Source organism: Saccopteryx leptura, chromosome 3, assembly GCF_036850995.1.
Source record: "Saccopteryx leptura isolate mSacLep1 chromosome 3, mSacLep1_pri_phased_curated, whole genome shotgun sequence".
NCBI classification, from domain to species: domain Eukaryota; kingdom Metazoa; phylum Chordata; class Mammalia; order Chiroptera; family Emballonuridae; genus Saccopteryx; species Saccopteryx leptura.
Window position 1 is genome coordinate 254,027,513 of NC_089505.1, and position 16,267 is coordinate 254,043,779.

Genomic DNA, 16,267 nt, shown 5'->3' on the forward strand with positions numbered 1-16,267 from the left:
ATATTGAGTGACTCAATAGCACATATTTAAATTGTGTACTTCTACTTTGAGGAATTTTTACTAATGTGTCTGTTTTTGAAAGAAAGTTGTGACATATATAATACTTACACAGAAGTAGATTAATTTTGATTTGTATTAAGTGTTTTGATTATTTTTTGTTTCATATTCATTTTCAGTTAAGTGGTGATTTTATGCAATGGCTTCAAGCCACAGTTCTTCACCAGTGCCTCAAGGAAGCAGCAGTGATGTTTTCTTTAAAAAAGAGGTAGATCCGGCAAAACACATTCGACCTGTGCAGTCACTGCCAGATGTGTGTCCCAAGGAACCCACAGGTAATACTTTTTTTTGATGATTTGTATTATCTTTAAATGAGTAGTTGACTTCCATATACTTATCTTAAAAGAGGAAATTTTATGATTTTAAAACTGAAGAGATAAATAATTTGGAAGAAAGTATATTAGGAAATTGGAATTTAGTTCTTTTTATGCATTTCTATAAAAGAAGTTACATAAACTGAAAAAATGTTTTGAAGCCCTGGCTGGTTGACTCAGTGGTAGAATGTCGGCCTGGTGTATGGATGTCCCAAGTTTGATTCCTGGCCAGGGCACACAGGAGAGCAAACATCTGCTTCTCTCCCCCCCCCCCCCCCCCCTTCTCTCTATCTCACTTTGCCTCCCATAGCCATGTCTTAGTTGGAGTAAGTTGGCTCAGGGCACTGAGGATGGCTCCATGACCTCGCTTCAGGTGCTAAAATAGCTTGTTGCTGAGCAACGGAGCAACAGCCCCTGATGGGCACAGTATTGCTGGGTGGATTTCAGTCAGGCACATGCAGGAGTCTGTCTCTCTGCCTCCCACTTCTCACTTAAAATTTTTTTTTAAATATTTTGAAAATGTAGGTACAGATTGAAAGTTTTTTAGTTAAACATAAGTCAATCCTCATCTTTAAAATTTATTTGTTACCCCAAAATCAATATTTGTGGCACTTTTGTGGTCATTTGCAGACATGCACAGAGGAGTGACAAATTTAAAACACCTGATGTACATACACGTTCCCACCTGAGGCTGAACAAGGCGCCACTCTGCCTTCTTGTTTCAGCTGTCATGCTGTAAACAAGTGTCCTTTTGTGGTCTGTTTAGTGCCACATTTTTTGCATTTTTATGTTTTTTGTTGGTGATTTTGCTTTTTAAAATGTGTTCAAGTGCTTTCTAGTGTTCCTAAACATAAGAAGGCTGTAATATGCCTTATGAAGGAAATATTCATGTTATATAAGCTTTGTTCAAGTATGAGTTAATAGTTGTGTTAGCCATAAGTTCAGTGTTAATGAATGAACAATATATATTAAGTAAGATGCCTTTTAACAGAAACATGCACAAGATTCTGTCTTGATCAGTTGACAAAAATGTTGTGGTCAGATATTTGCAGGAATCTAACCCTGCATTCCACTAGGAGTAATGGTTCAGTATTTGCTAGTTAAATGTTCAGTGACTTTTTAGAACAGAACTATTGTGAATAAAAAGAATCAACTGTATATTTTTCTGTCCTCTATGGTCAGTGCCACAGCAGCATTTATGTTATCTAATTATAAGCCAAAGAAAGAATATTGGAACCAGTACTGCCATACTAAAATAGAAAAAAAGGCCTACCTATGAGAAAAACTGAAATATTAAAGGATAAAAGATATTCATCAGAAGGTAGAAGAGTTTTGATGATGCACAAAAGATAGAGAAATTGTATAGTAAGGAAAGGAATTAATTAAAAAACTTTATCACCTAACCCACCCTGTAACTACAACCTTCAAATTTTGCATATCTTTTTTCTGCACACGTTTTTTCCTCCCTTAGCCATTGCTGCCAAAAGTTCACTTTTTAAAATTTATTTATTTATTTTTGTATTTTTCTGAAGTTGGAAATGGGGAGGCAGTCAGACAGACAGACTCCCGCATGCGCCCGACCAGGATCCACCCAGCATGCCCACCAGGGGGTGATGCTCTGCCCATCTGGGGCAGCGCTATGTTGCAACCAGAGCCATTCCAGCGCCTGAAGCAGAGGCCACAGAGCCATCCTCAGCGCCCGGGCCAACTTTGCTCCAATGAAGCTTCGGCTGCGGGAGGGGAAGAGAGAGACAGAGAGGAAGGAGAGGGGGAGGGGTGGAGAAGCAGATGGGCGCTTCTCCTGGGTGCCCTGGCCGGGAATCGAACCCGGGACTCCTGCACACCAGGCCAACGCTCTACCACTGAGCCAACCGGCCAGGGCCAGTTCACTTTTATTTAATCAGACTGATTTTTATTAAAACATTTGCTATGGAAGAGCATTTATTTGCTTCGTATAATAAAGAATAAAACACTTTTATTTTTCTGGGATTTACTTTCAAACATAGAACTTACTTTACAGAGTTCTCTTGTTTACTTTTTGCAGGTGATTCAATTAGTTTATGTGTTGCCCCATCTCTAGTTACAGATCAACATAGATGGACTATATATCATTCCAAAGTAAATCTCCCAGCAGCATTAAATGATCCTAGATTAGCAAAAAGAGAATCTGACTTCTTCACAAAAACATGGGGATTGGACTTTGTGGACACTGAAGTCATACCTTCATTCTACCTCCCACAGATCAGCAAGGAACATTTTATAGTGTATCAACAGGACATCTCTCAGGTAATATCTAATCTTGAAGTTATAGTCAAGTCATAAGTAATAGAAAGATTTTTAGTTTGATTTATAATGGATTTTGACTAATAGTCTTTGGGGAACCTATGGTATTCTTTTTTGTTCATATATATTTTGTACTGGGTTGTATTTAATTCTTTGCTTAGATTTATGTAAATATATTTTTCTTACTACAATGATTTTTCAGAATGACATGTTCCAAATAGTGCTAAAAAAATTCAACATGAATCCCACCATACTTACCAAGGAGAAAATGGTTTTATTAGGTCTGTAAAGCCTAGGAAATATGATTAAATAATAAAGGACTGGTACTCTAAAATATACAAAGGACTCTTAAAACTCAATAAGAAAATAAGTAACTCATTTTAAAAATGGGCAAAGAACTTGAGAAGAGATTTCTCTGGTGAAGATATACAGGTGACCAATAACATGAAAAGATGGTCAACATCACTAACATTTGCCAAATTTTATGTTTTGTAATTTTACCGCGCGCGTACACACACACACACACACACACACACACACAAAATGGGTAAAAGATCTGAACAGACATCTCATCAAAGATGGTAAATAAACATGGAAAGATGCTCATTATCATGTCTCATTAGAGAATTGCAAATTAAAAAATGAGATGCAGCCCAGGCCAGCTGGCTCAGTGATAGAGTGTTGGCCCAGCATGTGGATGGAAGTCCTGGGTTCGATTCCCGGTCAGGGCACATAGGAGAGGCACCCATCTGCTTCTCCATCCTTCCCCCCCTCACTTCTTTGTCTCTCTCTTCTCTCCTCCTGCAGCCATGGCTCGATTGGAGTGAGTTGGCTCTGGGCACGGAGGATGGCTCCATGACCTCCTCCTCAGGTGCTAAAAAATGGCTCCAGTTGCAACAGAGCAAGGGTCCCAGATAGGCAGAGCATCACCCCTTAGTGGGCTTGCTGGATGGATCCCGGTTGGGCTCATGCAGAAGTCTATCTCTGCCTCCCCTCCTCTCTCTAAAAAGAAAAATAAATGAATAAATAAATAAATAAATAAATAAATAAATAAATGAATGAATGAGATGCCACTACATAAAAGAATGGCAAAATTTCAAAAAACGCTGATAATACCAAATGTTGGCAAGGATATGAAATAATAGGAATTCTCATTTGTTGTGGGTAGGGACGCAAAATGGTACAGCCTGTTTGGAAGACAGTTCTGTAGTTTCTGACAAAATTATTTCAGAACTCTGAAAACTACTAGTCCAGTTTATTTTTGTACCACACTTACCCATGTGCCCTATTTACTATTTCTCTGAAAAGGTAACAGTGCTATCAGTGGTTATCTATCTGAAATCAGAGTGGAGTTCGTTTTTTTTCCTCACAGAGGAAGTGTCAACTATTTAATAACTATCTTTTTATGTTAGGTATATCAATTTTCAATTTTCACATATTCTTTTTTTTCAATAATTATTTTAATTGGCTTGTTATATTTGTAAGGATTTGTCATTTGCTTTCCCACTTCATTCCAAATTTATGAATATTTTACTAATTATGTAAAATGGGATGATTTAAGTAAATAGGTGTTTATACATTTCAGTTATATTTAGTTTATTAAGCAAACTTATTTGTATTTAAATTTAAGACAGTAGCGATGACATGTTTAAAAATCGTACATCTAATTTGGTATATTCTGATGCTATTTTGTAAAATAGTTTGATGCTTTGACTATTCATATTGCCACAAAATATTGATCACATTATATATTTGTCTTTTTATTAGAGAGAGAAGATTCACGAGAGATGCAAGAATATTTGTCCTCACAAAGATACTTTTGACAGGACTCTCTTACATACTCATGGTATGAATATGTGCTATTTGTAGATAATATGTAGATGAATATGTGCTATTTGTGGCATAGCATAAATAATTTGAACAAAATCTTCATTTTGGGACTTTGTTGGCTGACATATATATAATTATTATTTCTAGTGAAATTTTTATAGCTTACAATTATAATATTTTATAAAAGCTTTTAAGAGAAAAGTCTTGGGTCTGATGGTATTGTTGTTTTCAATTTAACAAATACTTGTTTAATATCTGGGTGCTTTGTACTTTTCTTGATGCTTAAAAATAGATGAATAAGAAATAGTCCCTGTCCTCAATAAACTGATGGTCTCCAGAGTAAAGTTAAATAAATATGCCAAAAATAGCAGTTCTATATATCGAGCAGTATAAAAGGAGGAATTTTGGAGGTGATGGAATCTGGTTTAATTGCAGTTTTTCAAAAATGTCTGGAATGCAACCTGGAGCTCAGGAAAAAGATCTGGGCTAGAGATCTAGGTATAGTAGATATTATCATAGATGATATGTTGGTAGCATAGACAATAGCCTGGTAGTTGATAATAGCCAAGGGCTTAGATGGGATCATCCAGGATGGATGTAAGTAGTGAGAAGAAAATAACTGGTAACAACATTAGAAAGCTGTCATATTTAAGAGGCAGATAGAAAATGAGCTACTTGTGAAAGAAAACTATAAAGAAGTAGTCAGAGACAAAAGAGTCAACCAAGAGAAAGTTCCACATTTGAAATGAAAGGTAGTGAGAATGATTATTCTACAATGTCAGAATACTTCAGTTTGCACACTGAGAAGTCCATGGATTTGGCAACTTAGGAGATCTTAAGGAGAGGTTTAAATTGGAATGGTGGTTACAGAAACCTCTATACTATATATTAAGGTGTGATTACAAGAGAAAGAAATGGAGACTTACCAATGTGGATGTGACTTGAAGATTTGAGATAAAGGGTATGGACTACAGAGGGAACAGAGTGGAAGAATATTTGCATGGCTCCGACTGGATGAGACAAGGGAGACCTTTGCTTAACCTTGAGAGTAGATGCTTTCTTAAGTTTTGTACCCAAATGCCCTGGCCGGTTTGCTCAGTTGGTTTAAGAGCATCTTCCAGAAACAACAAAGTTGCAGGTTCAATCCCTGGTCAGGGCACACATGAAGCGACCAGTGAGTGCATGACTGAGTAGAACAACAAACTAAACGAATGCTTCCCTTTCACCTCCCCTCTCTGTCCCTTCTTCTCTCTGTCTCTCTAAAAATCAATAAAAATTAAGCCCTGTTTGGATAGCTTGGTTGGAGCATCCTCCCAGAGCGCAGAGGTTGCCAGGTTGGATTCCGCGGTCAGAGCACATATAGCTTAATTATTCCTCTCTTTCTCTCTCTCTGCCTCTCAAAAAAAAAGAAAAAAGAAAAAGAAAATTTACACCTGAGGTCTTCTTTTGCCTCAGTGTAGTCTGGGTCCTATGTTTTATCTTCCACCCTGTTTCCCTCCCTTTATTTTAATGGAAGGGATCAGAACATGTTTATATGCAGAGAAGAAAATGCTCTTAGAAGGAGGAAGATGTTGACGATTTGGTGAGAGGCAGGATACTTGATGAAGTGAGCTCACAGAAGAGGCAGGAGGGGTTACTTTTGGAATGGAGGGTACTTTATCTGAGATCTCATTGGTGAGAAGAAGGTAAAGTAGTTTCAAATGCAGGTTGTAGATGATACAAACTAAAGCGTGTTAGAAGAAAATTAATATATTTTCTAAAATCTTTGATTAAAAGAAATTCTGGAAGGGATGGTGGTTATTTTGAACAGTAAAATAGTGTTCCTATTTTACAATTTAATTCATATTTAAAAACTACATAGCCTGCAAAATTTAATCTCTCCAAAACTTAAAAAGATAGCATCAGGCTTTCTGCATAGCTAATCGTTGTAGACTAATTCATTGTAGACCAGTTATTCTCACTTAAAATGTATTGAGTTGTTTTATTGCTGCTATACAATTGATTAAAGTTATTTGAACATATGCTTTATTCAGTGCTTTGCATACTACTAGGGATATAGGAGGTGCTTGATAGATACTTGTTGAACAAAGAAACTTAAGTGGTTATTTGGTTGTGACATAGTACAGTATTGAATCTTGTCAAAGTATATTTTATGGAAGTAAAATGAAAACAAGTTTAAAAAAAATCACATTTTCCCTTTTTTTCAAAGATAAATCCAGGACAGATCTGGAGCAAGTACCTAAGGTAACAAAGCTTAAAAAATGAGAAGACTGCTTTTTAATATTTGATACTTAGTTTTGTCCTTAAGCTTTCATTTAGCTGTTTCTGACACTTTGATCACTTTGCCTCTTCTGACACTGTTACATCACTTTGCTCTCCTGTGTATCCTCAAACTCTTCTTCTTCACCTAAACCTACACATATGTTTAAGTCGCTCCATTCTAAAAGAATTTTGTTGATCTTACAATACCTTCAAATTATTAAAAAGATATTTTTTTTGTAAGAAAAATTTTGTAGAGATGTGTAATAGATAAGGTTTCTCACTGGGAAAAGAATTCATTGCATTCATCAGCTTCTCAAAGAGATCTGTGCTAATTGCTGTTTAGGGTGAGACAGAAACAAAAAGGAGAGGGCAGTCATTTTTAAAGTTCTTTGAATCCTGTAAAATAAAATTCAAACTTTGTAATGTAAAGCCCCTAATTATTCATTTCCATTGTAGTTACACTCTTTAACTTTTGTCTCCTAATTCTTACACGTTCCGTACTTCAGCCAAACTGTTCTGCTGGCTTCATGCTTTACTTGCACTGTTCCTTAGCTCAGAAGACTTTTCCATCATCTCCCTGTAGCTAATCCTTTATAGTCTTTTGCTTAAATGACAACTTTACATGAATACATTTTCCCCCAACTGAAGATAATTGCCCTCTTTGCTGAATTCCCACAGCATTTTATCTAGACCCCAGCCTTCCCTTTTAAGGTGTTTGTCACTCTCCCCCCTATAAGATATTTATGTGTATATTTTATCATATCCCTTGGACTAAGGATTGTTGAGATTAGTATTTCTGTAATAATTTATTTTTGTTTCCTCTTAGTGCCTAGCATAAGAGTTAGACAATCAGTAAATACTTATTGAATTAATCAATACTTTCAATAACACTAAAGCAGTGACTAGAAAATATACTCATGTCCCTAGATAGATTTTTCCGATCACATTCGTAACAGTTTTTGGATATAGACAAAATGAATCAATAAAAATATTAAAATATAGGATAGAAATTAATGAAGTAATTAACTGATTAAAGCATGTTTCAGGCCTTATGGGGATACAAAGATTGATAAGCTATAAATTCAATCTTACAGGAACGTATTCCAGGGGGAGATATACATATTAAGTAAATAATTTTTGTGATGTATGAGAAAAATAAGTGTACATAACAAACTTGTGTTTAGAGATGGGGTGATTAATCTGTATGTCATATACAGAAACATGTGTTTGCCCCTTTGATTGGGAGTAATTCTCTAGGAAGATAGGAGCATTCTAGGCCAAAACCATGTATAAAAGATACTTAAGCATAAGAGGGTACAGAAGATAGTTGAGTACTGCTTGAATTTAACTTGTATATAAATAGTGGGAGTGGCAAGATACAAAGAGGTAAGTGGGTCCAAAAAAAAAAATGAAGGGCTATGGATGCCATTCTAGAGTTTGGTCTGTGGGTTATGGGAATCCATTGAGAGATTTAAACAGAGAAGTTAATTCAGTTATACTTGCATTTTAAAGGGATATCTGACAGCAAAACAGTGGATAGGTCAGGGAAGGACATTATTAAGTGTCCATTTATTGTAACCAAGAGTTAATGGAAAACTGCACTGATGAAATTCTGTGGAGACAGAAGAGAGAGGGGATTCAAGCAATATTTAGGAAATATAATGAGTAGGATTTAGTACCCAGATGGATGTGATATGTAAGAGAAAAGGAATAGGCTTTTCATAAAATTGAATTTGTTTTGGTTTTAAAATTTAGTTTATGTCTATTCTAACAAAACAATTTTGAAAGAATTTTGAACAGGAGAAAGTAGAAATATAAGTATAAAGAAATCGATATCTGGCATTAAAAAAAAGCACTATCTGTGGGAAATAATACAGAAATTTTAGGGTAAGTGTGATATCTCTCCTTGGTATGTGCCCAGTGGGACTGCTCTAGAGCATTTGATCAAGTTGTAATAGAACGATCATTTCCATTGGTAAAGGCAAAAAAAAATTCATTTTTCTATCTTTCACAAACATGTTTAGTTTGATGAGACTTTATTTCTACATTTTTCTACAGATTTTTATGTAAATAACTCAGCTTGTCACTTGCTTTTGCTGTTTCTGCTTGAGATCCAAATTAATTTTTGTTTAAAGGTCTTATATTAAAGGGATAATGGATGTAAAGAAAATGTTTTTCTAATTGAGGGAAATGCATTTTTTTAATAGATTTTTATGAAACCAGATTTTGCCTTGGACGATTCTTTAACTTTTAATTCAGTTTTACCATGGTCTCATTTTAATACTGCTGGTGGAAAAGGAAATCGTGATGCAGCTTCCTCAAAGTTGCTACAAGAAAAGGTATTTCCTATTTTACTTTTTCCACATAGAAAATTTTATTCTGGTTAAGTGGTGCTACTTGGTGTAGGTTCATGTTTAGTTATTTAGTAGGCACTATTTCTTTTCATTTCATTTTGTTATTACAGATAATAATAAGCCTTCGAATCGTTCTTGCTAAAGTAACTGTATTTTGATTCAATGGAATACAAGTTGTGCTGGTGAAAAGGAAAAGATTATTGTTTGAATGCTTATTATCTGAAATAATAACTGATGGAATTTCTCTTTTTTCAATTTTTCTTAAATTATTTTTAGTGGGGGGGCAGACAGACAGGAAGGGAGAGAGATGATAAGCATCAACTCATAGTTGTGGCACTTTCGTTGCTCATTGATTGCTTCCTTGTGTGCTTTTATGGGGGTAGGGGGTTTCTAGCCAAGCCAGTGACCCCTTGGTCAAGCCAGCACCATGGGGTCATGTTTATGATCCCATGCTCAAGCCAGTGACCCCATGCTCAAGCCAAATGAACCCATGCTCAAGCCGGGAGACCTCAGGGTTTTGAACCTGGGTCCTCAGTGTCCCAGGCCAATGCTCTATCCACTGCACCACTGCCTGGTCAGACAATGGAATTTCAGTTGAAAGGATATATTAGATAACACATATAATTGTTTTACATTCATCCCAAACAATATATTGTTTATATTCTTTATGATTTAAAGCACAGAAAATCAACTTTTCCTGAGACGAAAGTTTTTCTCATTTATATAGTGATTATTTTAAAGCAAAAATATCATATCAATATCTTTATTGTAGTTTTAGTTTTGCAAAGCCTAGTCTTTTGCATAGTCTCATTTTAATTTTTTTACAGTATTCTATATTTCAAAAGTCAACATCTTGAATGTCACTTAAAATGTAGAACTTTAAAAATATTTTAACTCATATCAAGAATCTTTTAAAATTTGAATAGGAAGTAAAGACCTTTGATCTCTTTTTCTTTTGCACTCAGTTAAAGCTTTTTTTCCTAAAACCGTGGTACTTAAACTGAGAAGAAAGCATTTTGTTTTAGTCTAGTGACATCTCTTGACAGTATGAAAGCTGTCTCAAGAAGACAATTCAATAAATTAGGTCCAGTATTCCTCAGTAACTAAAGAAAGGACAGCTTGGGGAGGATAGGAGAAGAAATGTAAGAAAAGAATTATGAAGATTCCTTTTCTGTTAAAAACAAAATGAATTCACTTTTTCCTTTGGCAAGATTTTTACTAATAAAGGTTCTCCTTGACTAAGAACAAATTCATAAATCTGATGAAAATGGTGGGGTTATGGACAAAGGCTCACTCCCAAACTCCTTTTTCACATTCCAAATATGTATCCTGGTAGAGTAATACCTTAAAAGAGAAAAATCCTGAAGCCTGTATAATTTTATCAACAAATGTCACCCCAATAAATTCAATTTTTTTAAAAAGAAAAAAAACAAAAGCCAATGAAAATTTCATTGCTCTATATAGATAATTTTAGGGAATATTTTAAAAATTGTTCCCTTTTTAGAATTTTTTTTTTTTTTCTGAAGCTGGAAACGGGGAGAGACAGTCAGACCCCCGCAAGCGCCCGACCGGGATCCACCCGGCGCGCCCCCCAGGGGCGATGCTCTGCCCACCAGGGGGAGATGCTCTGCCCCTCCGGGGCGTCGCTCTGCCGCGACCAGAGCCACTCTAGCACCTGGGGCAGAGGCCAAGGAGCCATCCCCAGCGCCCGGGCCATCTTTGCTCCAATGGAGCCTCGGCTGCGGGAGGGGAAGAGAGAGACAGAGAGGAAGGAGGGGGGGCGGGGGTGGAGAAGCAAATGGGCGCTTTTCCTGTGTGCCCTGGCTGGAAATCGAACCCGGGTCCCCCGCACGCCAGGCTGACGCTCTACCACTGAGCCAACCGGCCAGGACTTCCCTTTTTAGAATTTTAATAAGAAATGAATTATGAAAATATTATGCTTTTGAAAAGAATAGATCAACAGAATATTGATAAGTTGCTAAAATCTTTGAAATTCAAATGAAACAGTTCGCTTATGTTAAATGTCTAAAGTGGCTAGAGTACTGGACTTTTTTTGTTTTTGTTTTGGTAAATTGCAGAATCATGTTTGTTATATATATTTACATTCTGGTTCCTTCTCATTCTGCTCTATTCTTAGAAAAGTAATGGAAGAATGATTCTGAGGGCAGTTTCAGTTTCACTTTATGATTGTATAAGCTGTTTTATCTTGCTAGCTTTAAAGAGAGGGGATACTACAGCGGGAATCAGAGAAATCTGTATCCCACTGCAGTGCTATCCACAGTGCTGGCCCACAGTTTGCACTAGAATGTAAATCATTGCGCTACTTCCTTCATTAAGAAAGTCTTTTTACGAAAAAACAATGTGCTAGGCGTATTGATGTAGTTGATTTTCTTCCCAGCAAAGTTTCTTATTTTATCATGGATCTGCTTAACAGTTCACAGACTGGCAGCAGCATATGAACTGCCTTCTGAATCTCACTGTCCTAAAGGAATTACCCATTCTTCATTCACTATTCTGAAAACTGAGTCCATTTTAGCTTGCATTGTACCCTTAGTATCTTTGTCCCCCTATTGTTTTTTAGGTAAGTAAATGAATAGCTGTAGTGAAGATGAAAAGAACAACAGCAGAAGGATATAAATGCAAGAGACTTAAACTGTGGGAAAATTTGTTTGTAACCTATTTTGTATTATAATAGATTACTGAAAGAGCCTTACTGAAGCTATTGTGATCCTGCACAGTTTTAAGAAAACTGGCTTGGTGACCAAATAATCTCTTCCAATCTTATGAGACCTATATCTTGAAAGTCCATTAACCCTTTAATGCTATGAATTCTCCTGAGATGTGCAAAATAATTTGTAAATTTTGAACTAGAGGTTGAAGAATCTATAAGTGAAAAAGTGGGAGAGAATTGGAAAGGCATGTGTAGTTAGAAGGGAAGAAAAGACAATTCAAGTTTTAGAAGTCCATATTTGAAATTAGAAAACATTTTTAACATATGTTACTCTGGGAACTAATATTGGTAGTGTTACAAAAACATATATGAACTAATTGTTTAAGGCATTTGTCAACATCTTAAGAGGAAAATATATAGGAGATAAACTGAGTTTTACAAATTGATAAAAGAATAATTTTTGAAAAGTAAAATAAGCCTTAAAAAATAAAGATCCAAATGAATTTTAGGACTTTTTGAAACTTGTGACTAGACCACCAACCTGTCTTTTATGGATTCGTTAGCATTTTGAGGCAGTGTGGTATGGTAGAAACAACTTCAGCTTTTGAGTCAGACAGACCTGGGTTCAAATTTTAGCTTTGCCACTTACTAACTACGTGACTTTATTCAAGAGTTTTAATGTCTCTGAGCCTCAGTTTCCTCATCTGTGAAATGAGAATAATAATAATAGCTATATTCCAAGATTGTTAAAATTAGAAAATGATGTTTAGAAAATACTAGTGCCTGATATGTAGAAGAAGAAGGTCAATAAATAGTAACTATAATTACTTTTTAGTCAGATAAGTGATGTTGGAGATGGCAATGATGTTTGGGGGTTAAGGAGATCATTATCTCTAGATCTTAGAACTTGAGGTGACTGTGGGGTACTCTTACTTTCTAGAAAGTGGTTGGTGTTTAGAGGGCTGTAATGGCAAGAGCAGCAGAAGAAGGTGAACAGCAGAAGAAGGTGAATCGCCATCTTCTACTGTGTTGTCTTATATTTATTAATCTTTGAGCTGTACCTCACCTTCTCTTCCATTTTGTTATGTCCAACATCAAGGATCCCATTATAAAACAGTTCACACAATGTGATTTAAAACACATGTAGAAATTTTATAACATTTTTAGTAAATATTTGTATAGCCAAGGAAGGTATACTTATAATACTCCATGATTTTTTTTCCCCTTCCCTCTTAAGCTGAGCCATTATCTGGATATTGTGGAAGTAAACATTGCTCACCAGATCTCTCTGCGTTCAGAAGCATTTTTTCATGCAATGACCTCTCAACACGAATTGCAGGACTACCTCAAGAAAACTTCCCAGGCTGTAAAAGTGCTTCGAGATAAAATTGCACAGATTGATAAAGTAATGTGTGAAGGATCACTACATATTTTAAGACTGGCACTTACCAGAAATAATTGTGTTAAAGTGTACAATAAACTGAAGTTAATGGCCACTGTACACCAGACTCAACCTACAGTTCAGGTGTTGTTATCTACTTCTGAATTTGTTGGAGCATTGGACTTAATAGCAACAACACAAGAGGTTCTACAACAGGAACTTCAGGGCATTCACAGCTTCCGGTATGTCAATTAAGTAAACCATTAGAAACAATGTTAGACATTTTTAAAGGATACATTTTCAGTAGTCCATATTTGAAATTATGAAGAAGTATGAATATATTTAAAGTTACATAGTTATTTTTTCTTCCAGATTGATCTCTTTAGTAACGTTGTTATTTTGGTATTTTAGTCTTAGCTAAACAAACAAAACCCATAAAGACCAATATATACAGGGATATTTGGATGAAGAAGCAAAATTAAATTTTCTAGTGAATGAAAGCAATGAAAGGCCAATCACAACTTTGAAAATAACATTTTGAAATTTTTGAAATAGTTTTTTTTGTTAAGATAGTACATCAAGGTAGAAGAAGGAATACCAGTTGATCTAAAATTAAGTTTATTTTAAAAGTTCTTGAACAGGTTTTAAATGTAATAATTACTAAATTTTATTTTTGATTTTTATTCTGTTTATCACATTATAACATATTTCACATGGTGATGGAAAAAACCCAATTTCTCCCAAGTTCATATTTTGAAAATACGTCTAAGGTTAGGATTTTAGTATTTTATGTGAGATCATGGCAAAATGTTTAATTTATAAATAGACCAGTTGCAAGCCATCAAAATTTCATTCAGTGTCCTTGTAGAAGTTTCTATTTGCTAGGAAATCCACCCAAACCTTAGACTACTGAGAACTACAGAGAAGTTCTATGGATGATATATGCTCTGCAGTTTAAAAGATACTTAATATATTCTGGAAAACTTAGCTGCAAAATAAGTTTATTTTAATTGAATTATAGGTTCTTAATGACTAAGAATATCTAATTGGAACATTTATTTAGGAAGCATATTTTAAAACTTGGCCCAAATTTAATTACATAAATGATTGATAGATTCATTCATTGAAGAAATGGTTTTTGATCAGCTGTGTTTCAGACACAAGACAGAATACTGGAAATATAGCCATGAAGAAAGTAGAGATGTTCTTCTCTTTCTGCAATTTATTTGGGAGGAGAAGGGAGACAGAAATTACTGGGTAGTCATGATACAGTGTAGTACAATATGATGGTGAAAGTACAGATTGCTATGGAGTTCTAACCTTAGTGGAGGAAACTAGTCAGACTAAGAATAAGAATAATTTTGGACTCTGTATTTTTGTATGATCAGTTAGGATAACATATTTTAGGTCTCTTGCTTACTGTAAGCATTAGTGTTATAAGCTATGTTCTTAGTTTATTAGCATGATTATTTGCTCCCAGTAGGAGAAAACAGATATTCTACTTGAATTCCATACACTTTACTCCTTTTTTTTATAGTAGAGAACAAATTTTAGTCATTTTTGTGGGACATAGCTTAGAAAAGCATAAGATCTTACTTAAAATAAGAAATCTTTCAGTAGAACCAAAGGACTCTGTAGTCCTTCCATTTGATAGAACTTAGTCCCAGTTTGCTTTCAGCTATGATTTTTATTTTTCTAATGCTTTTAAAAGGAGCTTAGATACCAAAATCTTCCAGTAGTTAATCCTCTATTTATTTTAAAAGAATTTGAATATTCTTATTTGTATATGATACTTCTCTGTACTATTAACCTAATATCATATACATATTTTCTAGTTAGTGATAATAAAAATGCTTATGCATGGTTTTTTCTCATTCTTTCTAGATTTTTTGACCTTGGTATTATTTTCTGTATAAATTTCTTTGACTTCTGAACTCTCAGAACTTTTGTTTATACTTTGTAATGAAATTTAATAACATTCTTCCATATTTTATCATTTATGTGTGTTTTTTTTAATCTTTCTAATGGGTCCTAAATATCTTGGGAAAAATCTTTGATATACACATCTTAATAGACATTTATAGAATCTGAATGATCCAGAGTATTACCAAATGTATCGTGACTCTTTGTATCATTCTCTTATTCTTTCTTTCCTTTTTTTTACTTTTCATAATCATTGTTCCTGATTATAATTTTATTTCATGTATAACTGTCGTTCTTAATCCTGGCTGAAAATTAGAACTCTTATAAGAGCTTTTAAAAAAGCATACTACACCCCATCCAAACCAATTAGGTTAGACTTCCTAGAGGGTAAGACCTGCATACTGTATTTGTTTAAAGCTCTTTAGGAGACTCTAAAATACAATAGAATCGAGAAAACTGGTTTGAAATTACCCTTGGATATGCTACTTTATCAGGATTTGGAATTAAAGTAGAAACATCTTCTTACATCATTTTATTCTTTTTAAAACAAAATTTTCAACTAAAACATCTTCCTGTCCCTATTCAAAAGGGCTCTACTATTGTGTTAGGGGTATAGTGTATCTGTTATCAGTGTAAAAATCCTGGTTTGATTCTGTCTTCTGACTGTGGACAGTAATTTACATAACAAAATTTTGGCTCTTTGAATTAATTCATAATTATTAAAATAGCCCTTTGTACATTTGTTGATTTTTGTAATAAAAAAAACTTAAATGATTTTACTGCCTAAATTGTTGCAAAATTGTGCAGTTTGAATTATTAGGACATAAAGATGTTTAACCATTATTCATGGAATGAAATTCTTCTATTAGCAATAAAAATATATACTATAATCAGTAACAAAATATATCGTTTGTGATCTATGCTAATTTAACTAAAGTTATTTCTGTGGTTAATGACATTCAAATGCTTAAGCAGATAAAATACAGAAATCTCCTTATAGGTCTAAGAAAATATTTGAACTTTGATATCTTGCAGGGGTTTTTTTTTTGTTTTTTTGTTTTTTTTTTGTATTTTTCTGAAGCTGAAAACGGGGAGGCAGTCAGACAGATTCCCGCATGCGCCCGACTGGGATCCACCTGGCATGCCCACCAGGGGGGCGATTCTCTGCCCATCCGGGGTGTCGCTCTGTTGC

The 16,267-nt window shown here is 34.8% G+C and overlaps 1 protein-coding gene across 9 annotated transcripts in view; it reads left to right on the forward strand.

The window, feature by feature from the left end:
- The window catches only part of VPS54 (VPS54 subunit of GARP complex), a 112,663-nt gene that overhangs the window by 42,701 nt on the left and 53,695 nt on the right, over positions 1–16,267 (forward strand). For 7 of the 9 annotated variants that reach the window (XR_010750422.1, XM_066378157.1, XM_066378156.1 and 4 more), the window contains 6 exons: positions 177–332; positions 2,416–2,657; positions 4,422–4,500; positions 6,694–6,728; positions 8,954–9,085; positions 13,009–13,394. Coding sequence is in view for 8 of the 9 variants with exons in the window: in XM_066378157.1 (XP_066234254.1) it covers positions 197–332; positions 2,416–2,657; positions 4,422–4,500; positions 6,694–6,728; positions 8,954–9,085; positions 13,009–13,394 (1,010 nt within the window). In the remaining variant the exon portion in view is untranslated. Of the gene's footprint in view, positions 1–176; positions 333–2,415; positions 2,658–4,421; positions 4,501–6,693; positions 6,729–8,953; positions 9,086–13,008; positions 13,395–16,267 lie in introns of those variants that run through there. The other 2 variants (XM_066378160.1, XM_066378162.1) reach the window with 2 other exon arrangements.